Source organism: Ursus americanus, chromosome 33 (genome assembly GCF_024610735.1).
Source record: "Ursus americanus isolate L20-20 chromosome 33, mUrsAme1.1.p, whole genome shotgun sequence".
Classification (NCBI taxonomy): Eukaryota; Metazoa; Chordata; class Mammalia; order Carnivora; family Ursidae; genus Ursus; species Ursus americanus.
In genome coordinates this window covers 10,027,885-10,055,800 of record NC_142159.1, presented here as the reverse complement: position 1 = coordinate 10,055,800, position 27,916 = coordinate 10,027,885, and the positions used below count along the sequence as shown (strand labels likewise).

Sequence of the window (27,916 nt, the reverse complement as noted above, 5' to 3'; positions counted from 1 at the left end):
CAAAGACAAATATAACACTGATGAGTGAAAACGAGCATAAATATGCCCAGTTCTCATCAACTGTGCCCTACACTTACCACTCGGTGTCTGTGCGTCATCTCGCTGCGGTGAGAGACCACATCTCGCTTCCATCAACACCCTGTAACTGAGATCACTGGTGTGCGTCTGAGGTCAGGGCAGGATGAAGCCTTCTCGACACACCAGATGGCTTGGAAATCCTGATGGGTGATGTTTCATCAAAAGAATTACAACTCGGGGGCGCCTGGGAGGCTCAGTCAGTGAAGCATCTGCCTTTGGCTCAGGTCATGATCCCAGGGTCCTGGGATCAAGTCCCTCATTGGGCTCCTTGCTCAGCGGGGAGCCTGCTTCTCCCTCTGCCCCTGCTCATGCTCGCACTCTCTCTCTTAAATAAATAAATAAAATCTTAAAAAAAAATTACAACTCAGCTTTTCCCATAATCCTGTCACCAAGAAGAAAAAGACACAGGCGAGCAGCCAGCTCTGTGTCCACTGCAACTTTGTGCTGTGCGACTTCTGCACTCACTTAGCCCTTCAGAGTCCCATGTTTCCCCTCGTGAGATGAAGGGATTGGACCCTCCCAGCTTCACAATGTTCTGATCTTCTGAAGAACCCCTGACATTTCTTTTCAAATAGGGACATGGAACTTTGGAAGAATGTGTATTAAATTCCTGCCCTGTCTATCTCTCAAGAGTCTCCTTAACCCTGTCTTGTTTTTTCTTCTTCTTCTTGAGCAAGCGAGTGTTTAATAGTGGTCAAAGCGAAAGTAGCCTTTCAAGGTGGGAGAGCACGCAGGCCCAGAGCTGGCAACTGCCTCCTTAAACCCTTTCAAAGCAAATGCATGTATATGTCACCATGTCTGCTGATGCTACACCCAGGGGAGCAGTAAGCTTTGCAGACAGACGGATCTCAACCCTAGACCTTGTGTGAGAAATGGTGGATACGTAGATGGTTAAGATTCAGGTATTGCCCCCAGGATCTGGAAGACAGACACTGAGGTGGACAAACTTCAGTAACTATAGTAATTAAGACATAAAAATGGTGGCCCCTGGGGCGCCTGGGTGGCTCAGTTGGTTAAGCACCCGACTCTTGGTTTCAGCTTAGGTCAGGATTACAGGGTCTTTTTTTTTTTTTTTTAAGATTTTATTTATTTGACAGAGAACAGGGGAGAGAGTAAGAGAAAGGACAGGCAGGGGGCGCAACAGAGGGAGAGGGAGAGGGAGAGGGAGAGGGAGAGGGAGAGGGAGAGGGAGAAGCAGGCTCCCCACTAGGCAGGGAGCCTGATGCTGGGCTCGATCCCAGGACCCTGGAATCAGGACCTGAACCAAAGTCAGACACTTAACCGACTGAGCCACCCAGGCGCCCATGGATCTCAGGGTCTTGGGATCACGCCCCAAGTGGGGCTCCACGCTCAGCCTGGAGTCTGCTAGAGATTCTCTCCCTCTGCCTCTGCCTCTCCCCCAGCTCATGCGCGTGCGTGTGTGAGGGTACAGTCACATGGAAGGGAGGAAAGAAGGGAAGGGACCCATACACACGTGCTCTCTCTCTCTCTCTCTCTCTCTCTCTCTCTCTCTCAAAATAAATAAATAAAATCTTTTTAAAAATAGTTGTATTTTATGCTTATATTCATTTTCTATGTGTGGCAGGTGCCACTGGTTTTCACCTATAATTTAGTTATAAAGCATCCTTTTAAATAAAGGTTTTTTTTCTTTTCAACTTTTTATTTAAATTCTAGTTAGCTAACATACAGTGCAATATTGGTTTCTGTAGTAGAAGTCCATGATTCATCACCTACATTCAACACCCAGTGCTCATCATAATATGTGCCCTCCTTAATATCCAATCACCAATCTAGACCATCCCCCATCCACCTCCCCCCATCAACCCTCCGTTTGTTCTCTATCGTGAAGAGTCTTTTATGGTTTGTTTCCCTCTCTCTTTTTCTTTTCCCCTCCCCTATGTTCATCTGTTTTGTTTCCTAAATTCCACATATGAGTGAAATTATATGGTATTTGTCTTTCTCTGACTTATTTCACTTAGCTTAATACCCTCTAGCTCCACTCGCCTCATTGCAAATGGCAAGATTACATTCTTTCTGATGGCTAGTAATATTCCATTGTGCATATATACACACCACATCTTCTTTATCCATTCACCAGTCAATGGACATTTGGGTAAAGAGATAAAAAGTGGGGCGCCTGGGTGGCACAGAGGTTGATCGTCTGCCTTCGGCTCAGGGCGTGATCCCGGCATTGCGGGATCGAGTCCCACATCAGGCTCTTCCGCTATGAGCCTGCTTCTTCCTCTCCCACTCCCCCTGCTTGTGTTCCCTCTCTCGCTGGCTTTCTCTGTCGAATAAATAAATAAAATCTTTAAAAAAAAAAAAGAGATAAAAAGTGACTCTGGGGGCGCCTGGGTGGCACAGTCGTTAAGCGTCTGCCTTCGGCTCAGGGCGTGATCCCAGCGTTCTGGGATCGAGCCCCACATCAGGCTCCTCTGCTAGGAGCCTGCTTCTTCCTCTCCCACTCCCCCTGCTTGTGTTCCCTCTCTCGAAGGCTGTCTCTCTCTCTTCAAATACATAAAAATAAAATCTTTAAAAAAAAAGTGACTCTGTTTAGAGCAAAATATTTATTAAGTAAACATACAGATGGTACACGGGTATTGAAAAATTGCGTATGGGAGAGATGTACACAAATGACTGAAAGGCAAGAAACACCGAGCTTTGGCATCTAAGCATTCACCTTACTCGGAGACGAGATGCAAGTCATAGACGCTCACTCAACTAGGCTTAAGCAAAATAAGAGAATGCATCCTGACGAGGGATCTCACAGGACCCAAAGGAAGGAATGCAGATGTTGGGTTTAGAGAGGGCCTGGCCCGGAGGAAGAGGGCAGCAGGCCCAGGAAACACCTGCCCTCCTCTCTCCAGGCTTCTGGTCTCCCTCTGGTCTCTGCTTTGCTCTGCACATTCCCATCTTCTCTCTGAGCAGGTCACCCACCCTCCCCTGCCCCACCTCATACACATAGACACACACACACACACACACACACACACACACACACGCTCACAGCTCCGGACTTGTATGTCTTCAGGTTAGTGATCTCCAGAGCCTGAAATAGCAGCCCTGGTTCTGGCTGCTTATTCCTGAGAGAGAGAACCTGACCGGCCCAACTAGAGCCAGATGCCCACATCTCCTCCGTTCAGCTCCTATCAGAGGATCAAGGGGAACGTGTTCTCAGAAAAAGGGAGACTCTGGCATGAGCAATCCCCCTGACCAAGAGCACTCACCGCTCCTAACAACCCAATGAGGTAGGAAATTGAGCTCACAGTCCCTCGGTAGGAAGTAACAGAGCCAAGACTTGAACCTGGGTGTGTGTGACACCAAACCTCAATTCTGCTGCACTGTCCACCTCGTCACCATCAGCTGAGTTCAGCCCACAGCCACCAGCCCAGACCCAAGCAGGTTACTGGCCCATGGGGAAGTGGTTATCAGAATCAGCCCCCTAGACAGGAAACAAGGATCTCACTTTACGGGGTTATGGCTGGAAGGGAGGAGGATGTCTCAGAAGGAACACAGGGCTCTGACAACCAGGGCAGGCTCCTCCAAGCCCCTGAGTCTGTGGCTGCCAGGTTCACACCGCGGGTGCTCAGGGTGCGAGAGGAAGCTCATTTGAATACATTTGCCGAAAATCCCAAAGAGGCATCTCGAGATCCTTAAGAGAAGCTGACACCTCTCTTCTGCACCCAAAATTCAAAGTGCCTGCTGGCCCTTGGGACCATAACTGCTCCTCTCACCTTTTGGAAGCTAAATTAGGAGGGCTCCCCATCCCCCACCCCCCACCTCCCTGCCCCGGAAAGCCGGGTGGTAGATGAGACCTGACAGGCTCCTCCCGCTCTGGAGGCCTCACCCACACACAGGTCCTTCTCCGCCTAAGTGCCCTTTCTCATGGAAACCTCTGAGCAGCGTGGTGCCCTGGATGCCCCCAACTTGGCTTTGAGCGGTCTCTGCCCACCCACAGTGGGGAGCTGCCCCACAGGAGGTAATTCATCAGATGACGTCATCATCAGAGACGGATGGATGTGGCAGTCATGTCTCTCCCACTCCCCCAGCGCTGACCGAAGCCTGAGGCAAGGCCTGTGCAGAGAGACACATTTGCCTCAGGAGACAACCTCTCCATCCTAGCTTTTGACCTGTGCACGTCTTACCTTCTCTGACACCATTCAGGACAGGTGGTTGGATGAGTGGGAAAAGGTTCCACTGAGCCACGTTTCCTAAGAAGTGTCACAAAGACCTTGTGCCTCTGAATGGAGACAAGGTGGCACTATCCTAGCTCAAAAGTCTTCCCCAGAGACACCACCACACAACCAAGAGAGGACCCCTTTCCCCAAACCCCCTTCTCTGCCTTTATGGTGACAAAGGTAGCAGTTGCCCAAAACGTCAGGCCGTACAGGCTCGGAGCAGCTGCCTTGGTAGGGTAAACAGGGTGGCTCAGAGTCTGCCCCCAAGGTCTGCCCCTGGCCCTGACATTCCCTGCAGAGCTATCAGACGCAGGGATTCAGGATGAGGTCACCAGCCAAGGTTATTATTCAAGTCCTGGATTTCCCAGCAGTCCGGCCCGGCCATCACTCCCACCTTGGTGAGGTAGCCTCCATACTTAAAGGGCCCTTTGTGCCCAGGGAGGGCGTGCCCAGACCACAGCAGAGACCCCTTCATCCCCCAGGGCTGTCTGTGACGTCCCTGAAGGAGAAGGCCCTGGGCTTGGCCCCAAGAATCAGGCACTACTTTTTGAGGGACTGGGCAGGGAGGTGGTTGAGCGGCATGACCACTTCAGTGCCGGTCTCCGAGGTGGCCCGGGAGCACTTCCGGCTGCTGCGCATGCTGTAGAACTTCTCCGTGAGGTGCTTGCGAAACTTCTTGGTGAGGAAACAGTAGATTACGGGGTCCAAGACGCAATTGGTGCTAAGAAGGCAGAGGGTGACCTGATGGGCATCGTTGATTGCCTGGTGGAAGCGAATGTTCTGGAAGCCCAGCTCGGCCAGGGTCCAGGGCAGCTGCACGAGGTGGTGGGGCACGAAGCATATGATGAACACAGCCAAGACCGTGCAGACCATCCACAGAGCCCGGCGCTTGACCTCGGCGTTGTGCTGCAGCTGCACGGGCTGCGAGAGCAGCCGGCGGATGATGACCAGGTTGCAGAAGAAGATGATGAGAAAGACCAGGAAGAAGCTGAACACGAGGAAGACGTGGATAGTGAGGACAGGCACGCTGCGCTGCTCGTAGTGCTCAAAGCAGCGGGTGACGTTGCCCGAGCCGGCCTTGCTGGGCACCACGTTGGTGGAGTCCAGGATGAAGAAGTAGGAGGCCGCAGCCACAATGGCCACCCAGATGACCAGGGACACGGAGAAACCACGCCTGCGGGTGGTGGCCTGAGCTGTCTTGATGGGCCGGGTCACGGCCTGGAAGCGGTTGTAAGTGATGACGGCCAGGAAGGCCACAGAGCAGTAGGTGTTGATGAAGAAGAAGCAGCCAGCCAGGTTGCACAGGAACCCGGGGAGGATCCAGTTGCCCTGGTTGTGGTAGTAGACGATCCACAGGGGCAGGGTGACCAGGAAGAGCAGGTCAGCCACCGTGAGGTTCACCATGAAGATCTTTATCTCGTTGAGCTTCTTGGAAGGGTACAGGCAGGTGAAGACCCACAGCACGTAGCTGTTGGCGGTGACCCCCAGCACGAAGATGATGCTGTAAACGATCGGGAAGAGGGTGTATCGGAACTCAGAGTCCACACGAGACGAATCATTCGCCCCCATCGCCGTGGCTGGAAGGGGCAGTGGTCATAGAATCCTGCGCGTGCCTGGAAGACCACACAGGAATTCTGGTTAATGAAGGGTCAGAAAGGGCCTGTCTTATTTAATCAATTCCAAGACTCTCATTTTGCACAGTTTATCTTATTTTATTTTTTTTAAAGATTTTATTTATTTATTTGACAGAGAGAGACAGCCAGCGAGAGAGGGAACACAAGCAGGGGGAGTGGGAGAGGAAGAAGCAGGCTCATAGCAGAAGAGCCTGATGTGGGGCTCGATCCCACAACGCCGGGATCACGCCCTGAGCCGAAGGCAGATGCTTAACCGCTGTGCCACCCAGGCGCCCCTCATTTTGCACATTTTAAAAACTCTAAAGTTGGCGGTCTCTTCCAATCAATTGGCGGTATTTTTTCTACATAAAATAATGGTGTGTTTTTAAAATGAATGGCGTCTGAGATTCGGGGAAATCAATGGCAATTCAGTTTCTTTTCTCTCGTTCCATTTTAAAACATACCCTTTCATTCTGTGGCTTCTTTTGACTTAAAGTTTTAGATAATCTATTTCTGATGATAAAATACATTAAAATTTATATTATAAAATTTTTAATTTTCTAATAACATTTAAATATGTTTCTATTGATGAAATTGGAAATGCAAATTTCGATGGTAGATGTTCTACATTAAAAAATAATTTATGGGGGCTCCTGGTTGGCTTAGTCGGCAGAGCATGTGACTCTTGATCTCGGGGTCAGAGGGTTCAAGCCCCACATTGGGGGTAGAACTTACTCAAAATAATAATAATGATTTATGTGCTCATACAAAATCTGGAAAATACAGAGAATTATATTAGGGTGACCCAAAGATGAAATACTAGCCAGTCTTCAGAAAGAATGAATTATATCTGATCGTACTGACATGGAGGGACGCCTGGGCGGCTCAGTCGGTTAAACATCTGCCTTCCACTCAGGCCATGATCCCAGAGTCCTGGGATCAAGTCCTGCATCGGGCTCTTTGCTTAGCAGGGAGCCTGCTTCTCCCTCTGCCTGCTGCTCCCCCTGCTTGTGCTCTCGCTTTCTCTGACAAATAAATAAATAAAATCTTTGATTGTACTGCCATGGAGAGTTGTCCCTGGATAATGTTGTTAAGTAAAACAAGATTTTAAAAATCTGTGTGACACCGTTATATATGTGTGTTTGACATCTAGAAAGTGACCCGGAAGACTATAGCTTCAAGAGTAGAGAGTGATCAGTAACCTTGGGGAAGGTGAGATGGGCTGGGTGGGAAGTTTACCTATTTTATGCTTCCTTTGTTTGAACTTTTTTAGAAGTCTTCATTGCTTTAGTAATTGAAAGAAAAAAAATTTAATGAGAAAGAAAAATATAGGGGCACCTGGCTGGCTAAGTTAGTGGAGCATGTGACTCTTGGTCTCAGGGTTGTAAGTTTGAGCCCCTTGTTGGGTGTAGAGATGACTTCAAAATAAAATCTTTTAAAAAACAAGGGGCGCCTGGGTGGCACAGTGGTTGGGTGTCTGCCTTCGGCTCAGGGCGTGATCCCGGCGTTGTGGGATCGAGCCCCACATCAGGCTCTTCTGCTATGAGCCTGCTTCTTCCTCTCCCACTCCCCCTGCTTGTGTTCCCTCTCTCGCTGGCTGTCTCTCTCTGTGTCAAATAAATAAATAAAATCTTTAAAAAAACAAAAAACAAAAAAAACCCCAAAAAAACAAAAAGGAAGAGATGAAGAAAAGTATACGGTGTGGACTCCGGTAGACAATACGTCAAATGATTAAGATGTGCTCATGGTTCGTGAGACATAGAGCAGCATCAGGCCTCGATACGATGCACTGAAAAGGCTGTAACATCGTTTCTGTGGTTTTCTTGCCAGAACTGCATAATCTCAATTTAGTCGTGAGAAAACATCAGACAGACCCAATGGTGAGACATTATACAAAATGATTAAAAATGTCAAGGTCATGGGCAATGAGGAAAGACTGAGCAACTGCCATAGATCAGAGCATATTAAGGAAACGTGTGACAACTAAGTACGATGTGGGATCCTGGATTGTATCCAAGAACAAAAAAAGATCGTTAGTGGAAAAGCCAGGGAAGTTCAAATAAGCTCTCTAATTAAAATAATATCATATCAATGTTCATTTCCTGGTTTTGATCATTGTATTATAGTTTTATAAATTGTTAACATTAGGGAATGTGGAGCAAAGGGCATCATGCACTCCTCGTACTATTTGTACTATTTGGCAACTTTCTGGAAGGCCTAAAAGTATTTCAAAACAAAAAGCCTTTTTAAAAGTATATTCAAGGGGCGCCTGGGTGGCTCACAGGGTTAAGCATTCAACTCTTGATTTCGGCTCAGGTCATGATCTCAGGGTTGTGAGATCGAGCCCCGAGTTGGGCTCTACACTAGGCGTGGAGTCTGCTTGGGATTCTCTCTCTCCTCCCTCTGCCCCTCCCCCCGCTCATGTGCTCGCTCCCTCTCTCTCTCTCAAAAATTAATTAATAATAAAAAAAGGATTTTCCCTTTCCCTCTGCCCCTCCCCACCACCACTCACTCTTTCTCTCCAAAAAAAAAAAAAAAAGTATATGAAAGAAGATGAAATTAACCCTAATCCCACTACCCACAGTCTGGTCCGTGTTCAACAGCATCTTGCCCGCCACCCACTCTCCGTCAGCCCCAGTTGCTCCCTCCTCTCCTGTTCCTGCCACTCTGTTGCCAGCACATGAGCCTGGAAGCCCCTCTGATGTTTGTGCTGCAGCTGGGGCGCGGGGGATGGGAGGGCAGGAGGCCCAGATGGGGTGAAGCCAGGCCCGAGGCTCCCCGTCCATCCCAGCACAGTGCAAAGGGAACAGCATTGGAGCCAGGGGCTTCCCCAGGCGCTAGCTCATTGGAGTCTCACAAAACCCTCCGAGGTAGGAAGTAAAACCCCATTTTTACAGACTAGGAAACAATCTAGGCTGTTTACGTGATTGTTCAAGGTCACGCAGCTATGAAAGCGTGGAGCCAGCGTCTCACACCCAGCTCTGCGCGTTTGCCCCTTCACACTTTCCGCCGAGGATTTCGGAGCGCCTGCTGCACGGCCGGCCCACGGGGGACGCAGGGCGCACGGGAGCGCACAGGCCTGCACTCGGGGAACCGACGGGCTCACGCGGCAGGTGGACAAAAGCAGTTAAACAGAGCTGCTAGACCAAGAAAAGGGGGTGCTGGTATGGCGGATACAGAAAGATATACCTAGAAAAGAGGTGACATTTCCTGTGAGCCCTGAAGAGGAGGAGTGTTCCAGGCAGAGGGGTCTGCACCGGGCCAGGCCTGAGGCCGGAAGGAGCAGGGCAGGTTGTAGGAACTGAGAAAAGGACCACCAGTCGGGTGGCCGTCCCCCTGACCTCTAGCTGCCATTCCTTCCTCATCTCCTGTTATCGTCCCACCAGGGTCCAGTCAAATGGAGCTCCCTGGTGGGTCTTCAGACATGCTCAGGCCTTTCCTGCCTCGGCCTGCCAGCATACGCCCATGCCAGCGGTGGAACCCTTTTCCCTAACCGCACCCCACGTGCACCTGGCCACCCCACTCGTGCTCCAGACCTTACCTGAATTTCACGTCTTCGGAGAGGCCTTCACCAGGCCAGGTCAGGCCCTGCCTCAATGCCCCCCGTCCTTCTGCGTAAACCCCAGCGCAGTTGTGATCACATTCCTGTTGGTGTGATTCGTAACACTCTCCCACTTGACTGTGAGCACCAGGAGAACAAGGGCCTCGTCTGTCTCTTCACCTCTACTCCCAGCACCATGAACCAGTAAAGGAGTGGGTGACAAGCCTCGTTGCTTACAACCATCTCTTTGGGAGCTCCGGAGCAGTGGAATCACTTGAAGAAGTCTCTAGATACTTACAGGTGAGTTTAAAGAACCAACTGGCTTTAAAAGCAGAAACAGACCCACACATCAAGGGGACAAGCCATGGTTGCCAGAGGGGACAGTGGTGGGGGAGAGGCAACATGGGTGAGGGGAGGGGGAGGTGCAGACTTCCAGTCATGGAATGAACGAGTCACAGGGATGAAAGGCACGGCACAGGGAATGTAGTCAAGGGACTAGAATAGGGTTGTCGGGTGACAGATGGCAGCTACACCTGTGTGTGAGCACAGAGTCACACAGCTGTCAAATCACTGTGTTGTACAAAACTAAGAGAACATTGTATATCAACTGCATTTCAGTTGAAAAAAGAAAAAAGAAACAACTAGCTCTAATTGGAATTTTGGTAATTCAGAGAATTTGTATGCTTTGCCCCATTTAGTGTGGTGGTGGTGTGTCTAGGCTAAATTCAATAAACGTAGGTTTCATTATGCCGATAAATAATTGTGATTCCTTTAAAAACAAAAACTCAGCCGCAAGTCACATGATGAGTTAAGTTGTTTTGAATGACGCAGCTCTGTGCTGCTTCCCCGGCAGTGAAATTGCTAACTTCTGCTGGGCTGGGATCTTTTCCCCTCCTAACCGTGGTCCTGCCATCCTATCCCAAAGCTCTAGGATAATACTTCACAAAGGGTGCTCCGCAGAAATGAGAGAGGAGAAAGGAATAACTCTGAGAACTTTCAGGGGATTCATGAGGTCAAAACTATTGTCATTGCGGGACCTGGGTGGCTCAGTCGGTGAGGCGTCTGCCTTCAGCTCACATCATGATACCTGGGTCCTAGGATCGAGCCCCTCATCGGGCTCCTTGCTCAGCGGGGAGCCTGCTTCTTCTTCTCCCTGCCTCCCCCCATGTTCTCTCTCGCTCCCGCTCTCTGTCTCTCTCTCAAATAAATTTTTTTAAAAACTATTGTCATAATAATACCAAGACATTATTTGCCCTTTCATTGTGTTGACATTTGCACTGATGGTACAGAGTGAATAAAACCGCTGGTTCTCAAGCACAAATCACGGCAGTGGCACCAAACGGGAGTCGGAGCTGTATTTTCACAGCCGGGCACTACTCAGTGAAAAATAATAACATAACATAACATAACATAACATAACATAACATAACATAACATAACATAACATAAAATAAATAAAATAAAATAAAATAAAATAAAATAAAATAAAATAAAATAAATAAAATAAATAAAATAAAATAAAATACTAAAAAAAAAGCAAAGCAGCCAATTTCCTTGAGAAAGCAAGGAAATTATTAGTTGTATTCAATCTCGAGGACACATCTTTTTAATACTCCGTGTGTCTAAAGGGGAAATGCATCGTTTTCTGCAGGAAAAGCGCTTAGGCCACGGAGTTGTAAGCTGAACCTTTTTGCGGATCATCACTAGCACTTGAAAAAACGACTGACCGACTATGGTTTTTCAGATGTGGGTATCCTATTTGCTCAAATAAGAACAAAGGGAACCCATCACTTCAAGGAAAACAAACAACGGTATTTGTTGCCAACGATAAAATTCGAACTTTGGAGAAAACTAGTATCTTCGGAAAAACTGTATCTGCTGGTAGGAGTTTGACAGCTTCCTAATCCTTGAAGAATGTTCTGATGAGATTGCTGGCGATATTGATGAATGTAACTTTTAAAAAATCCTTTAGGGACAGGTCCGTGTTTGGAAAACCTGCATAACTTAGTGAACCGGTAGTTTCCAAATGAGAAAGGCCAGTTTCATAATTGTGCATCAATAAAAGAATCAAAGGGCGCCACAGGTCCAAACATAGCTGCGGAACAGATTGCAGAAGGTTCACTGGTATGACGTAGGGTCCATATTGCAACTGACTTTTAAGAAACTACCATTTCTGGAGCTTTGTTGGCGTATCAAAGAAGAGCACCATCAATTATCTGAAAAAGGCAGTAAAATATCCCTCCCACTACAAATACATATCGTGTAAGGGCAGATTTTCTTCATTTACTTCAACCGAAACAACGTACCATGATAGACTGAATGCAGGGGCAGATATGAGAATCTAGCTGTCTTCTAGTAAACCCATGGTTAGAGAGATTTGCAAACAAATATAAATCAAGGCCACTCTAAATTAGTTGTGTTTTGAAATTGTTAGCTACTTTTTGCTAAAAATGTTATTCGTGTTGCCATGGAACGAGCTAATCATTGGGTTTTGTATTTAAAGACAAAAATTTTTCAGAAGGCTTAGTTTTAATTTTGAATATGGAAAATACGGATGGGGGTGCTGCCTGGAGGGCTCAGTTGGTTAAGCGTCTGCCTTCAGCTCAGGTCATGATCCCAGGGTCCTGCTTCTCCCTGTCCTCCTGGCTCGTGCTCTCTCTTGCTCTCTCTGTTGCTGTCTCTCTCAAATAAATACATAAAACCTTAAGAAAAAAAAAGAAAAGAAAATACTGATGGATATAATCCATGTAAACAAAAGCTCTCTGAGACCCTCAATAATTTTTAAAGATATAAAAAAGAGGTACTGAGACCAGAAGATTTTAAAATTGCTGCTCCGAGAGAGAGAGAGAGAGAGAGAGAGAGAGAGACAAACCAAGAAAGACTGTCCACTATAGAGCACACGCTGGGGGTTACCAGAGGGGAGGTGGGGGGGGGGAGTGAAGTAGGTGAAGGGGGTTAAGAGGACACTTGTCACAATGAGCACCGAATAATGTAGAATTGTCGAATCACTATATTGTACACCTGAAACTAATACAATACAGGATGCTAACTACGCTGGAATTACAATGAAGAACTTAAAGAAAAAATAAATAAATAAAATCACAGTCCCCTCGCCTTTCCTTTGAGCCCAAGATGCCCATTTCTCAGGGACTGGCCCTGTTTCTTTCTCCTGCTGGACCTTCATGCCTTGGGGGCCCTCTTCCTGGGAACTCAGAAAGACGCAGAGGGAGCCCACAGCTGGGCAGTGCGTGGGGTTCCCTCTGACTCTTTGAAGAAGTCACGTCCCTACCCATCCCCACCATCCAACCCCACCCCTATGTGAGTCCCTTCCTCTTCTTGGGTTTAGGCTCCAGCTTAGTGGGGTGGAGGCAACGCTCCACTGGAAATAGTCTTTCTATAGCCAGAGGATTCAAGCCAGGATACCTCCTTGGGCCCTGTCTCCTGTGCCATGCCTGTCCAGATCTGTTGAGAAAGCCTTCCCACCAGGATCAGGACTGGGGTAAGGCTTGTGGAGGCACCCACCTAAGTGCAAAATGTAAGGGGTTGCTGAAATCCTCAGTGATCAAGATTAATAATATTTTAATGTACTATCTTAAAAAAATCAAAATCAGTATTTCAGATTGTTCCTTTTGCCTCAGGTTCTAACATGGCTCTGCCTGGCACTATTATGATCCTGTCTTCATTTAAAATTTTGGTATTTGTTCATCATGAATTTTTTTTGCACTCATTTAAAATATGTTTTCTCATTATGTGAATGAGCACACACCCAGGTGAACCCAACTCACCCGTTCAGTCCCTCATCCATGCATTCGCTAGACAAGCACCCACTGCTCCAGGCCCTGGGCAGGGTGCTGAGGCCTCAGAGAACAGACCCAGTCTCTGCCCTGCCAGGGCCCACAGCCCGTTCTGCAGAAGAGAGATTCAGAAGTAGACAAGTGACAGGTGTTATGATGGTGAAGTTTCCAGAAGTCGGGGTAATTCTGAGATGGTGCCCCTACCCAGACCTGAGGATCAGGAGTGACCTCCTGCCAATGCGGAAGGACGAGAAGGAGTTAGCCCCGGGCAGAGGGACAGCGCGTGCGGAGTCCCGGAAGAGAAGGAGAGGATGGACCTTGTCCTCGGGGAACTGGAGACACCTGGTCTAGCTAAACCTTAAAGTGTTGGGGGGGATGGTGAGGAAGAGATAGGGCCCACAAAGTAAGTATGTATTGGTCAACTTAAGAAACGTCTTGAATATTAGGCTAAGGAGTTTGTAGAAAATGGGGGTTCACTGAAGGGTATCGAACAAGAAAGGGACAACCCTGGATCTGGGTTTGGGAAAGAGAGCTTTGACTGCCGTGTACATAACGAACCGGAGGGGCTTCAGACCAGAAGGAGGGAGAGAGCATCCAGACAACTGCTGTTGTCTGCAGGGCCAGAGGAGGCTTGGAGCGCGAAGGGGCAAATGGAGGAAGTGGATGGTTGTCCAAGTTATTTGGGAGACTGAATGGACGGAATTTGGTGATGGATGGAAGACAGATCGGGACTGCCAGGTTTCTGGCCCAGATGACTGGGTCTGGGGGTGGCACCCATCTTCATGGAGAAGACGCTGAGGAGGGACAGTATGGGGGTGCAGAGGATGAATCCAGCCGGGGACATATTTGGAGAGCCTCGAAATTCTGGAGGATCCAGAGTTAAACCCTGAAGAGCCCAACATTCCCTGAGAAGTCAGAAGGGGAGGAGAAACCTGTGAGGGAGGCAGGGACAGGACAGAGAGGTAGGAGTGCCATGCTGGAGAAGCTTTCAAGAGCACGGAAGTGGGGGCCAGCAGCAGGAAGAGCCACAGGGAGATCAAGTATGATGCAGACAGAAAAGTAGGGACGCCTGGGGGGCTCAGTCGGTGAAGGGTCTGCCTTCGGCTCAGGTCATGGCCCCAGGGTCCTGGGATGGAGCCAGCTTCTCCTTCTCCCTCTGCCCCTCCCCTTGCTCATGCTCTCTCTCTCTCTCAAATAGATAAAATCTAAAAAAAAAAAAAAAAAAGGAAAAGTAAAGCAAGCACAGCGTGTGGCGACAGGGAACTCCAGCTCCCACCATAGTCGTCAGGAGAGCGTCCTCCAAAGCATGAGTTGAGGAAGGAGGGAGAAGCAAGGAGGTGGAATGTTAAATTCTCATTCAAGAAGCTTAGTTGAGCAAACAATTGCTGTGTGAACCTTGCTTGTATCCTGATTCAAACAAAGTAACTGTAAAAACTAGTTTTTAGACAATTGGAAGAACTCAAACACAGACTCAGTATTAGCTGGACTTAAGAAATCAATGTTAAGGGGCACCTGGGTGGCTCGGTTGTTAAGCGCCTGCCTTCGGCTCAGGTCATGATCCCAGGGTCCTGGGATCGAGTCCCGTGTCAGGCTCCCTGCCCAGCGGGAAGCCTGCTTCTCCCTCTCCCACTCCCCCTGCTTATGTTCCCTCTCTCGCTGTGTTTCTCTCCGTCAAATAAATAAAATCTTAAAAAAAAAAAAGAAATCAATATTAATTTTGTTAGCTGTGATAATGATATTATGGTTCTATATTTTTATATGTTTTAATTCCTCTTCTATTAGATACATGTAGTGAAGTATTTATAGGTAGAAGTATACGGTATCTCGACTTTGCTTTACACAGTCCAGGAAACACGTTCCTGCATGCTAATCTCCATTCCAGAGTCAGCTTCCCTGTAAACCCAGCCTGAAACAGTATGCCATCAGGTCTGTCTGGGCCTAGAGCTTCCCCAGCCCACAGGCCCCCACAGGAAGCCCAGCACAGGCCTCTTCCTTCCCGCTACAGGACCAGAATCAGTGTGGGGGCTCTTGGGTGGAACCCCTGCCTTTGCCCAAAGCCTTGCACTGGGGGCCTCCAGTACCTGTCACCCTGGCTCTTCCTACATCCTCGGTCTTCCCAGATCCTGGCCTTCGTGGGACTCCCACTCTCTTAGCCTTCCTCCCAAACTTAGCACCCAGCCGTCCCTCTGCAGTGGAACCCTTTGACGTCACCCAAAATGTAATCAGCTGAGTTTTTTCTGGGCCTGGCGGCTCAGGCCTCATGCCTTTGTTCATGGTTCTCTCCCTCGCTCTGCCTGGCTACCTACTGATCACGCCTGAAGACTGCCCCGGCCTCTTTCCCTGCAGCTGGTCCTTCCTCAGCCTCCCTGCCTCTCTCACACCTGCTGTCTGCCCCCAGACCCAGTTAAGTCTTCATCCTCTGAGCTCCCATAGCATATGGCTTCTTATACCATTGAAACTGCCTGTGTGTCCTTTTGTCACACTAGACCGCAGCTCCTGGAGGGCAGACGACATGTCCAGTCATTCACCTGACAGGAACTGATACCCTGCTGGGGGCTGGGCACCTCGTGGGGGATACTGCACGAATAAACCAGGCAAGACTCCTGCTCTTAAAGAGCTTACACCCTAGTCAGGGAAAACAGACCAAAACAGAGAGATAAAAGAACACAATAATTTCAAAATGTGATGAATTCAATAAAAGAAATAAAGATAGTGACATGACAAAGCTTGGGTGAGGGGCTGCTTTAAATAGAGTGACCAGGGAAGGCTTCTCAGAGGAGGTGACTTATAAACAAAACCAGAGGAAGATTTATCCTGAGGTCAATGAAGCGTAAGCTTCAGGGCCCCTTCCTAACTCTGCTGTCTAATTGTGTATTTGCAATTTGGTCACTTTTCAGCAAGAGAGCCCCCAGATTATACAAGCTTTAGTGTCCTGTCAAAACCCAAATCTTCTGCTGGCTGAAATCTAAAAAGCGAGAAGGAACAAGTCAAGAGAAAATCTGGAAGAAGAGTATTCTAGGCCGAGTGTCTCATGTGCAAAGGGTCTGCCGCGGGAGTAAGCTCATCGTATCCTAAGATAGGCACAGATGTGTCACGTTCAAGGAACTGAAAGCTTCATGAGGTCCTAGAGGAGTGAGAAGTGGGGACAACTGGATGAAATCTGAGGGTAACCAACCCCAGACGGCTCCTAAGCCATGGTGAGGAGGTGGAAGTTTCTTTTACGAACACTGGAGAGCCGCCGGACTGTATCAGGAAGACGAGCAACAGGATCTGACTGCCCGGCTGCCGGGCAGCGAAGAGATCGTCGGGGACAAAGGGCAGGCAGAGAAGCCATTTTGGAGGCAAGAGGGCGTGGTGACGTGGACCACAAAGTGGCCTTTCCAATTCCCCCCCGCACACGCGTGGCCAGAGCAGGAGCCTGGTAAGCGTTTGTTGAGTCAACAGATGTCTGGCAACCAGTAATTTTGACCTCTGTGACCTTTCTGTGAGAGCTGCAAGAGGCCGACCCGAGGAGACGGAAGAGGCCTGACCCACCCCGTGACAGAAGGGCAGCGGCAGCCGCCGGCTCCAGAGAGCAGCCGCCCCGCGACCAGACATGAGCCTCCACGGCCTCACAGACGCAGATCGCGGTCCTCGGCCCAGCGGGACCCGCTGAGCTTGTTGGAAACACGGACTCTCCCCCTCCACCCAGACCTGCTGTACCGAGCCTGGGCTTTCACAAGACGGCCGGGTGATCCGTGGGTACGCTGAAGTTTGAGAAGTGCCGTGCTTCAGCCCACTGGCAGCCCCATAGTCGACTAACCTTCCACCTTCTATGGCTCCCCACTGCCCAGGATCAAATCCAAGCTCCTTTCGCACCTCATCTCCCTCCAGCCTCTTTTACTATGCGCCGGGTATTCCAGCCACACTAAACTTCCTGCTGCTTCTCTGAAAACTCCGTTTCTTCTCAAACCTCTGTGCCTTTGCACATGCGGCTGCCCCCCTCCTGAGAGTGCCTTCTGCCTCTTGCTTGACCTACCAAACTCCTACTCTTCCTTTAAGACCCAATCTAAAGAATGCTTCCTCTAGGATGCCCTCCCTGATTTCCCCAGGCAGAGTGAGTTAGTTGCCTTCTACTTTCGGTCACCGGGGAACTGGGCACGTTCCTCAGATTAGCACCTGATACAGTGTGTTGTAAGTATTGATTTCTATGGCCATTTCCTCACCAGGCCGGAGCTTCTGGAGGGCAGGGACTAGAACTTTTTCATCTCTTTATCCCCAGTGTCAGACATTGAGTACTGAATGAATGAATGACCAAGCCCCTCATGACTATTCAGCGGAAACTGGCATGAAGGAAAAGTGTCCAGTCTCTCTGGGGAAGGCACAGGAGGATGGGGAGAACGACCCCTTTCTACGGTCAGAAAGACCTGGGTTCATACCTGGCGCTGCCATTTGTGTGCTGTGTGACCTTGGACGAGTGACTTCGCCTCTCTGTGTCTCAGTTTCTTCATTTGCAAAATTTTACAGTTAAAACAGTGGTTCCAAAAATAAGCAAAGTGGTCACAATAGTCGGGCCTCCCTCTCTCCATTGGCTCAGCCACATGAAGTGAGGGGAGGGGACTATGGTCACCACTGTCCCAGGGGCTCTAACCCACATAGTGACTTCCCTGTCAGCTCTGGACAGGGCCTTAGTTTAATGCCAACAAATTTTTTAACGGGTCAGGAAAGGAATGAGCACTTGGAGGTAGAAGGCAGCCGCAGCCCCGACCAAACAATCATACATGAGGGCACAGCTCCCTGATGCCTCAAGTCTGGACAGCAGCCCAGGCACAGCTCTCAACTAGGGGTAGGCAAGGGGAGCCATAAATATTCATAGAGAGGAAAGAATCCTGCCATTTGGATACCCCCTCCTCTACCCTGCACAGCATTCAGTCCCAACCCCCTACCATTCCCATACTGTCTGGGAACATCGTGCCCCTAGGGAACCCGGACTCCCATTCTCAGCTGAACAGTCAGAGGGGAGGGACCACCTGGATCTGGAAGGAAGTATGTGCTGGTTACTTCCCCAGTGTGGACTGTGGGCTGGGAAGTTGGGTTTACCAGTCAGCCCAGCTCCTAACATCTGTGGGGCCATTCAGGGTCGAAACTACAAACATCACGGGGCCCCGGGGTGGCGCGGTTAGTTGAGCATCTGGCTCTTTATTTTGGCTCAGGTCGTCATCCCTGGGTCGTGGGATTGTCCTGCCCCCGACCCCCACCCCCATCCCATAGGGTTGTACACTCAGTGGGGAGTCTGCTTCTCTCCCTCTCCTTCTGCCCCTCCCCCCTACACACAAGAGTGCTCTCTCTCTCCCAAATAAATAAATCTTTTTTTTTTAAGTACAAATGTCTAAATATTTCTAAGCTATAAATCACTCACATTCAAGTTCATGCAGATCTCATGCACCAGCAGCTCCTTGCAGTGCTGCAAGCCTTGGGGTACAATCACCAACACAGCTCGGGCTAGAAGTGGGGTGTGGGAGGGGCTCGGGCTCCAAGTGGACGCCCAGAAGCTCCTTGCTGTGGGTAGGGCATGATGCAGCCAGCCTACCTAAGCTTAGGGGCTGGGTTAAATATACAGACACTACATACCCATGAATACATTTCCTCCTCAAGTCGCTCGCTCTCTCTCACTGATGAAAGAAAGAAAGAAAGAAAGAAAGAAAGAAAGAAAGAAAGAAAGAAAGAAAGAAAGAAAGAAAGAAAGAAAGAAAAGAAAGAAAAAAGAAAAATGAGTCAAAGAGGGGCACCTGGGTGGCTCAGTTGGTTAAGCATCTGACTTTGGCTCAGATCATGATCTCGGGGTCTTGAGATGGAGCCCTGAGTCGGGAATCCATGCTCAGCAGGGAGTCTGCTTGTCCCGCTGTCCCTCCTCCAGCTCGCGCCCCCCCCCAAATAAATAAATAAAATATTAAAAGAATAAAAATGGGTCAAAGAGAAAAGGAAATTAAGAATACAATCCCATTTATAATGGCATCGAAAAGAATAAAACACTGGGAATAAACTTAACCAAGGAAGCAAATGACTTGTACATTTTGAACTACAAAGCATTGCTGCAAGGAATTACGGAAGACACAGATAAACGGACAGACATCCTCATTCGTGGACTGGAAGACTTAATATTGTTACAGTGTCCATACTACCCGAAGCCATCTACAGATCCAAAGCCCTGTCAAAGTCACAGTGGCACTTTTTGCAGAAACAGAAAACAAAACTCTAACATTCAGATGGAATCTCATCTCGAAGGACTCCAAAGAGTCAAAACACTCTTGAGAAAGAAGAACAAAGCTGGAGGCCTCACACTTTGTGATTTCAAAACATATGACAAAGTACAAAAATCAAAACAGCATGGTATCAACATAAAGAACAATAGATATAGACCTTGGGACAGAACAGAGAGCCCAGAAATAAACCCCCACACGTATGGTCAAATGATTTTGACAAGGATGCCAAGACTACACAATGGGAAAAGGAGAGCCTTTCCAGTGAGTGCTGCGGGGGAAACTGGAGATCCACACGCCAAAGAATGAAAAGGGACCCTTCTCTTGTTCCACATACAAAAATTAACTCAAAACAGATTAAAGATCGAAACATAAGATCCAAAAATGTAAAACTCCTAGAAGGAAACATAGGGGGAAAGTGTCGTCTCCCAAACACACAAACAAGCAATAATTTCTCAGATATGACACGAGGAATGCAAGAAACAGAAGCAAAAATAGACATATGGGGGGGACATCAAACTTTAAACATCTGTAGCGAAGGGAACAGTCAACAGGGAAAAAGGCACCCCAGAGAATGGGAGAAAAAATTTACAAACCATACACTGGATAAGGGGTTAATATCCAGAATATTTAAAGAACTCTTACAACACTATAACAGCAACAACAAAATAATCATAACTGATTTTAACGTGGGCAAAGGACTTCAGTAGATTTCTCCAAAGGAGATACGCAAATGGCGGACAAGCACATGAAAAATGCGCAACGCCACTCGTCGTCAGGGGAACGCACGTGAGCCCCACAGTGATACAGCTCCTCGCACTTGGTACGACGGCCACTCTCAAAAACACAGAAAATAACAAGTCCTAGTAAGGATGTAGAGAAATTGCAACCTTTGTGCGCTGTTGACGGGAATATAAAATGATACAGTCAGGGCGGAAAACAGTACAGTTTCCTCAGAAAATTAAAAATAGAACTACCACATGACCCAGAAATCTTACTTCTGGGTACAGTTCCAAAAACAAGATCTTGAAGAAAGAGTCGCACACCCATGTTCACAGCAGCACCATTCACAACACCAAGAGGTGGGAGCCACCCAACTGTCCGTCAACAGATGGGTGGGTAAACAACACGTGGCGTGTATGGAGAAGGGAAAACTACGCAGCCTTCAAAAGGAAGGGGTCAGGTCACGTGCCACAGCAGGGATGAACCTCGAAGCTGGGATTAAGTGAAACAAGCCATTTACCAAAAGGCAGGTCCTGAATGATTCCATTTATACGAAGTATCCAAAGTGTTCAAACTCAAAGAAACACAAAGTAGAATGGTGGTTGCCAGGGACGAGGGGGAAGGAGAAACGGAATTGTGGTTCAGTGGGTATAGTTTCAGTCAGGCCAGATGGGAAAGTTCTAGAGACCGGCTCTACAGCAATGTGTGTATAGTCAACAATACTGCTGTAATGTGTACTTAAAAATTGTTAAGAGGGGACATTTATGTCATGTGTTCTTACAATTAAAAAAACCTTTTCTTGGGATGCCTGGGTGGCTCAGTTGGCGAAGCGTCTGCCTTGGGCTCAGGTCAGGATCTCGGGGTCCTGGGATCGAGTCCCGCGTCAAACTCCTTGCTCAGGGGGGAGCCTGCTTCTCCCTCTGCCTGCCTCTCCCCCCTGCTTGTGCTTGCTCTCTCTCTGACAAATAAATAAATAAAATCTTGAAAAAAAAATGTTTTTCTTGACGGACCCAAGCAATGGAGGTTTGAAAGTACATTGTATACCCTTAACTTAGAATCCTAGGGCTCACCTTTAACACCACTGCTGTGCAACTTCCGTAAAACTGTGGACCCTCTCTGGGCCTCATCCGTAAAATGGGGACAATGACACATGGGGCTTTTGTGAGCACCCAGTGAGATAAAGGATACGGAGTGTTTGGAAAGAACAGTGGTTAAGACCACAGACTCTGCTCAGACAAACCTGGGTTCGAATTCTGCCTCTATCTTGTCCTAGCTTGTGACCTTCACCAAGGACATCACTCTCTGAGCCTCAGGTCCTTCCTTTGTGAACAGAGCTGATGATATTCCAAGCACGTATCTCCCCAGAGTGCTATGAATATTCGATGAATAATGTGTGTAAAGGGCTTAGCACAATTCAAGGTATTCACGATCAACAGCTCTAAAAAACTCTGTCTACAGGAAATCCAATTTGCTAATTAGATCAGATCAAATGTTTCTCAAAATAACACCACGGTCATTGCAATTGCTCCCATCGCGCTCACGCCAGCCTGAAGCCACTTACACCCGGCTTCCAGATGTATCAGCTCTGAAAGGTTCCGGGAACCAGTCACATCTTTCTGGCAAAATGTGATAGTGATAGCTGGCAAAATGCCATCAGCTGATTCTTACCCAAGATAGTTCATTTGACCTCCCATGGGCCTCTGTTTACTCATCTGTAAAAATAAGAAGAAGAATACTTCGTAGGGCTGTTGTCAGGATTAAATAGAAAATGCCTGACCCATATCACAGCTCAAGGCACGCTGGCTGCCGCGAGTCTGACGTCTCCACCCCAGACAGTCAGAGATGCCACCCGCCGTAGCCGTAACACAGCGCATCGCCCTGTGTTGTAATGGCTGTTGGTTTCTTTTTCCTTTGAGTTTGGAATTCCCTGGTGCAAGGCTTCTGGCATTTCCCCAGAATGTACCACAGGGCCTCCTCCACAACAAACACTCCAGAAATATTGACTAATAGGGCCATCTGGGTGGCTTATCGGGTAAGCATCCAACTCTTGATTTTGGCTCAGGTCATGATCTCAGGGTCGTGAGATCGAGCCTAGTGTTGGAGGGCTCTCCCCTCCTTCTCTGTCCCTCCCCCCAACTCGCGTGTATGTGCTCTCTCTCTCTGTCTCAAAAAAAAAAATTACTAATAGATAAACACACACACACAGTGTCACATTGTCCCTCATCCTTCACTTCCAAACCCTCAGACACCAGCCTCCGTCACTCCCAGCCCTTAGATTTCCTGAGGCCTCTCGAACACGACAGTTTAATCATTTCTCTTCTGTGAGTCCTACTTTTCTCATGTATAAAATGAGAATAATATCAACATTGACCTCACAGGACAGCCCTGAGGTTGAAGGCAGGCAAACCTCTAAAGTGCTTGGCGCATAATAGATGCTCAGTGAACGAGTTACTCCTATTCTGACCTCCGCTGTTGCTTGGCATTTGGGCCCTGGCCTGGCGATTCTGGCCATACTCTTTAAAGATTCCCCTCATGGAGTGCTTTCGCTACCATTTCTCCAAGAAGCAGAGGGATCTGGGGGGCGGGGGGGGGGATTGAAGGAGCAAGTATCCTGACCTCTGGGGAATTCTGGGCTCCCCACAGTTTTGAGTACAAGGAGTCCACCACCATGCCTGGCACATTTCTGGGTGGAAAAATGGAATTCCTTGTCTAGGAGAGGTCAGGGACAAGGCCTAGGGCCCTTGAGGTGGGAGTGGCCTGGGTACCAGATTTTCCCAGTCTCCCTCCTCACACAGGGCCCTTCCCTGACCCCAGGAATACATATTGCCCTGGTGAGACTCAGTCTCTGCCCAGCTTGGCTAGGACATCCCCATGGAGGTGGGGGACCCTGAATGTGGCCTGGGTCTTTCCTTCTGGCTCCCAAATACCCAGATGGTATCTGTGAGTCCCCTCCCGCTCCCTCCTCCTTGCTTCTGGGAAGGAGGCCAGGGCAGGGAGGAGGGAGTGGAGAGGCACTTCTTCCTGTGGGCTTCCTTGTACTGGGCTTACCCCTCTGTTATACCAGGAATCACACCAAAGGACTACGCCTTCCAGCCTGGGAACTCCTGTGTCCCTCCTGCTGGTGCCCTCATGGGTACCCAGGGCCCAGCCCAAGGGAAAAACGTAGGATACAGGGCCTAGGGCTTGGGGTCCCACAGACCAGGATCCACATGGGGCTCTGCTCTTCCCTACCTGCTCTTTGGCTCTCAGAGTCTCCCTTTCCTCATTTGCAAAATGGGGATAATAGAACCTTCCTCACCAGGCAGTTGTAAGAGCAGAATGAAGCGGTCTATGCAAGCAGCTATTGCTCAGTAACTGTGAGCTCCTCCCCACCCCTCAGAAAATGTTTGTTGAATGAATGAATGAGTGAACCAATCGGCCATGCATCAAACTGGCTGCAACCAGGGCAGCTGAAGAGAAATCACAGGACTGGGGATCAGAGGATCACTCTGGTCTCAGCCATGCCCCCCACCACTTTGAGTGAGTGAGTCTCTTCCCAGTTCTGAGCCTTGCGATCTGTATCTGAAAAATCAGCCGGGGGGGGGGGGGCGGGTGCTGCAGAGGGGGCGGGGGGGGGCAACCTCAAGCATTCAAGCATTGTTGTAATAAGATGGGTAGGAGTGATAAAGGATTTGTCAACAGTAAAGCACTTGGTCAATTGAAATGGACTTTAGAAACTATAAACTGGCCTGCAGGAATGTCTGACATGCTTCTCCCACCAGCCAGCTGGGCTCAGCACCAAACCCAGGCCCTAAGGGTCCCCCTCCCACAGAACTAAGGGGGTGGGGAGGGGCTGCTGAGTGGTGGTCCTCCCCCCACATATTCTCTCTTTTCCTCTGTCTCTCTCTCTCTCACACCTACACACACACACACACACACACACACACACACACACAGAGTCTGGCTTGGGATCCTCTTTGGCTGAAGACACAAGGGAAGAAAGGTATACCAACCTCTCAGCTGGTTTGGGGGGTGATTCTCCTTCTGGGAGCCGCTGGGCTGTACCAGACCGTCCTGCGGGTTGGTCATGTTCCACACGTTCCGGTGACTATGGCCGAGCCGACGCCCCCGCATAGCCCACATGACCACAGACACACAGCAAGAGGCTTCTCTCCCCACCCACCCTGCTGCCAAGGAGCCCAATGGGGGCTGGTCAGAGAGGTGGAGGTGCTGGGGACCCAGCATTTGCCCTTCTGGGAATGGGCTCCACGCCCATCCCAGATGCCCTCCCCCAGGACCAGTCAGGGCGTGCTCCGCTGGGGCCGCCTCCTGGGCCAAGCCTCATGGGGGTGGGGGAAGGAGGGGTTGCCACCGACGAAGAGGAGCACCCCCTTCTCCTCGGCAAGGCGTGGTTCACAGGCCTAGTGTGGGGAGGAGGGGTCCCTCTAGAAAGGTCTCCCTGTAAAAGGACAAACAGACAGGACCCCCGCCTCTCATCACACCCCCGCCCACCCCAATACCAACCAGGAGCAGGAACTCAGTCCTGGAGGCTGATTTTTTCATGAACCCCATAGACTATAATTCCTTGTCCAAACCTTTATTGGACAGGTGGGGAAACTGAGGCCCAGAGAAGAGAAAAGATTTGCCCATGGTGACAACAGGATCGGGGGCAGAACTGGGACCAGATGCAGGGCCGCTGGCTTGCTGGCCATTCTCTTTTGAGTACCGCATATTACTTCGTCATCCATCTATTCCATTCATATTCTAAGATTGTCCCGCTCGCCAAACACCGAGCTAAGGGCCAGGACACAACAACGGACAAGACAAGGCTTCCTCTGAAAGGCATCGACGGTAAGCAGGACGGCGTCCGGACGCGTAGTTTGCTTTTGAGCCCCATCTCACGATTGACAAAGCGGTTTCCCACCCAGCCTCTTACTTCATCTCCCCCCACAAACCCAAAGGTCAGAACTGTAAACCCTAATTGACGAAAGAGGAAAGCGAGGCTCCTGAGTTGCCAAGGCCCAGACTAGACACAAGAGCTAAAATCAAAATCCTGCCAATCCCGAGTGCCCAGCTCAGGCCCAGGGCCGTCGCCTCTTGTCCAGAGCAGACTTCTTTCTCTGGCTGCATTGTCAGTACCTAAAGGAGGGCACACATGCACACGCTCACACTCACACACGCTCACACACACTCCAAGTACCTGGAACACAGCTGCACATTCAGAGCTAAATCAGAGCTGCCCGAAGGCTTACGGGGACTCTGCGGGCTCCCTCATTCTTCACAGGTGAGCAAGTGTCTGGACAGCGACCCTGGTTCACTGGGCCACGCCTGGACCTCCTGCCCGCAAAGGACAAGGAGAGACCAGCCTGTGCCCTGTCCCTCCCACTTGGGACCTGTTGGGGGAAACCTGTTGCAGGCCAGGCCCTTTGTCCCAATAGCCTGGTTGTCTTCATCATTCCCCAGGGACACCTGGCCTCTCCTGAGTTCCTCAGTGCCCAGCCCTGCACCAGACCCGGTACTTGTCCCGACAGTCCTGCTGGGGAGGCAGAACTATCCTCATTCGACAATGCAAGAAACTGAGCTGCAGAGCGAGAGCGTAACTTGGCCACCAGACCGTGTGCAGCTAGTCAGGCTGACGGCATTCAGCTCCCCGAGATCTAGATAGCCCCCTCTCATCACCATCGTCCGCTCCCAGTGAGGTCTCTGGGGTCACTTCAGCATGGCCCTGGCCTCAGACAACCAAAGTGGGGAGCTGGATTTCCTGGCAAGTTTGGTCACGAGGAATCCTTTCTAAACACGAGACTCTGAGCCTGAGGAAGATGCCAGAAGAGTCCCTTCAGAACAGAACCACCCGTTTGCTCAGGCACAGGCGAGGGGCACGACCTTGGTCTCCTGAGGACCTTGTCACACGCCTCCCCCTTGCCCAGCCAGCGCTGGGACCCCCCCTTACCTTTGTCAGGGAAGGCTGAGCGGCCGCGGCAGCAGGATCTGAGTGTCTGTTTGCAGACCCAGCCTCCGTGCTATCTGGAAATTGCAGAAGTGAGGAAACAGAGCACACCACTGCCAAGTCACCCCCAGGGAGGAAATGCTGTGACCCGAGGACTCCTCCAACGGGTGGCACAGAACCTCCAAGCTGGGTGGCCAGGCCCTGACCACCGCTCAGAGGGTTCTCACAGAGCCAGGGGCAGGCTGGGGTGTGGGCAGGGGCCAGCGTGCCAGGGAGCTGGGACACAAGAGAGAAAGCAGAAAGTGAGAGCGTGCACTCCCAGGAGAGAGAGACTCAGCATGAGAGTGAGGAAGAGAGAAGAGAACTGAGGGACCGAGAAAAACAGAATAAGAGAGGGAGAGAGGGGGACAGTCAGGAAAACAGTGAGAGAGAGAGAAAGGCACACAGAGAAAGACAGACAGATGTAAACACAGACAACATGAGAGGAATGAGGAGACATGAGGCCAGAAACGAAGAAAATTGGAAGAGAACATGATGAGGCCGTGAGTGTGTGCCTGGTGTGTGTGTGTCTGTGTCTGTGTATGAGCGTGAGAGAAAAAATGAAAGAGAGGGAGAGACAGCGAGAACATGATAAGGATGAGAAGATGGGGCTCCTGGGTGGCTCAGTTGGTTAAGCATCTGCCTTTGGCTCAGGTCATGGTCCTGGGGTCCTGGGGTCCTGGGATCGAGCCCCACCTGGGGCTCCTTGCTCGGCGGGGAGCCTGCTTCTCCCTCTGCCTACCCCCACTTGTGCTCTCTCTCCCTCTCTCTCAAATAAATAAATAAAATCTTTAAGAAAAGAAAAAAAAGAAGAGAAAGGAAAAGAAAAACAAGGAAAAGAAAAGAAGCGAGAAAAGAAAAGAGAAAAGGGTGAGAAGGGAGGAGCTCAGAAGAGCTGGGCCCGGCACCCCAGTCAGCCAGAAGCACGGAGCCCCAGGAGCGCGTGGGGGCAGCGAGCTGTGGGCAGGAGTGGGCATCAGAGCCCCCATGCAGGAGCGCGGCAGTGTGGGAGTTCGCGGGAATGAGCGAGGGTGAATGGGGGGGGCAACGGGGTGGGTGAGGGCAGGTGAGTTTGTGCATGTGAGTGAGTGAGAGTGCGAGAAGGTCCGTTGGCTGGAGGCTTTGGGTGCATACATGACGGATGGGCCAGAGCTCCCTGCCTCAGCTTCCAGTCCATTTACTGACTCCTTCATTCAATGAGTAAACATGTATTAAGCACCACCAGGCACCAAGCACGGTAGTAAGCACTGCCTACGGAAGGTGTGCACATTTCAGCCAATCCAACAGCCTTCCACACAGAGAGGGAAGAGGGCCTAGCAGGTCCCAATGCGAGGCAGGTAGAAAGCAGAGCCAGGAGTAGAGTCTCTGACCACCACCGCCATTACCCCTCCAGGGTCCGGCCTCAGCCCTGCCCTGCATGTCTGGGCTAGCCTCCTCCTGCTGAAGGGGTCGCCACGACTGCCAAAAATGGACCTCAAAGGGCAAATCCCCTTTTTTTTTTTCTTAAGCAGGCTCCATGCTGGCATGGAACATGGGCCAACACGGGGCTTAAACTCACAACTCTGAGATCGAGACCTGAGATCAAGAGTCAGGTGTCCACCTGATTGACCGAGCCACCCAGGCGCCCCCACATCCCTTTAACATGTACCTCAGCCCTGAAGAGCTGGAGCCAACATTCTGCCCCTGCCCCAGCTCCACCCCCGTCACACACAGGCGGACGTGCTCAAATCTCTTACACGTTTAACCCTTGCATGATCACGTACGCTCCATGCACACCATCATGCA

The 27,916-nt window shown here is 49.9% G+C and overlaps 1 protein-coding gene across 2 annotated transcripts; it reads right to left on the bottom strand.

Annotated features, from left to right (window-relative positions):
- Nucleotides 1-2,630: 2,630 nt before the first annotated feature.
- Nucleotides 2,631-26,437, bottom strand: PTAFR (platelet activating factor receptor). 2 transcript variants are annotated; one of them, XM_087858326.1, is made up of 3 exons: nucleotides 24,159-24,334; nucleotides 21,835-21,878; nucleotides 2,631-5,869 (listed from the first exon to the last, which is right to left on the bottom strand). In XM_087858326.1, exon 3 carries the CDS (start codon nucleotides 5,823-5,825, stop codon nucleotides 4,797-4,799), a length of 1,029 nt encoding a protein of 342 aa, XP_087714452.1. In that variant the 5' UTR covers nucleotides 5,826-5,869; nucleotides 21,835-21,878; nucleotides 24,159-24,334; the 3' UTR covers nucleotides 2,631-4,796. The 2 variants fall into 2 exon arrangements, with proteins under 2 accessions (XP_087714452.1, XP_045638537.1); XM_045782581.2 differs by lacking the exons at nucleotides 21,835-21,878; nucleotides 24,159-24,334 and adding an exon at nucleotides 26,096-26,437.
- Nucleotides 26,438-27,916: the final 1,479 nt, after the last annotated feature.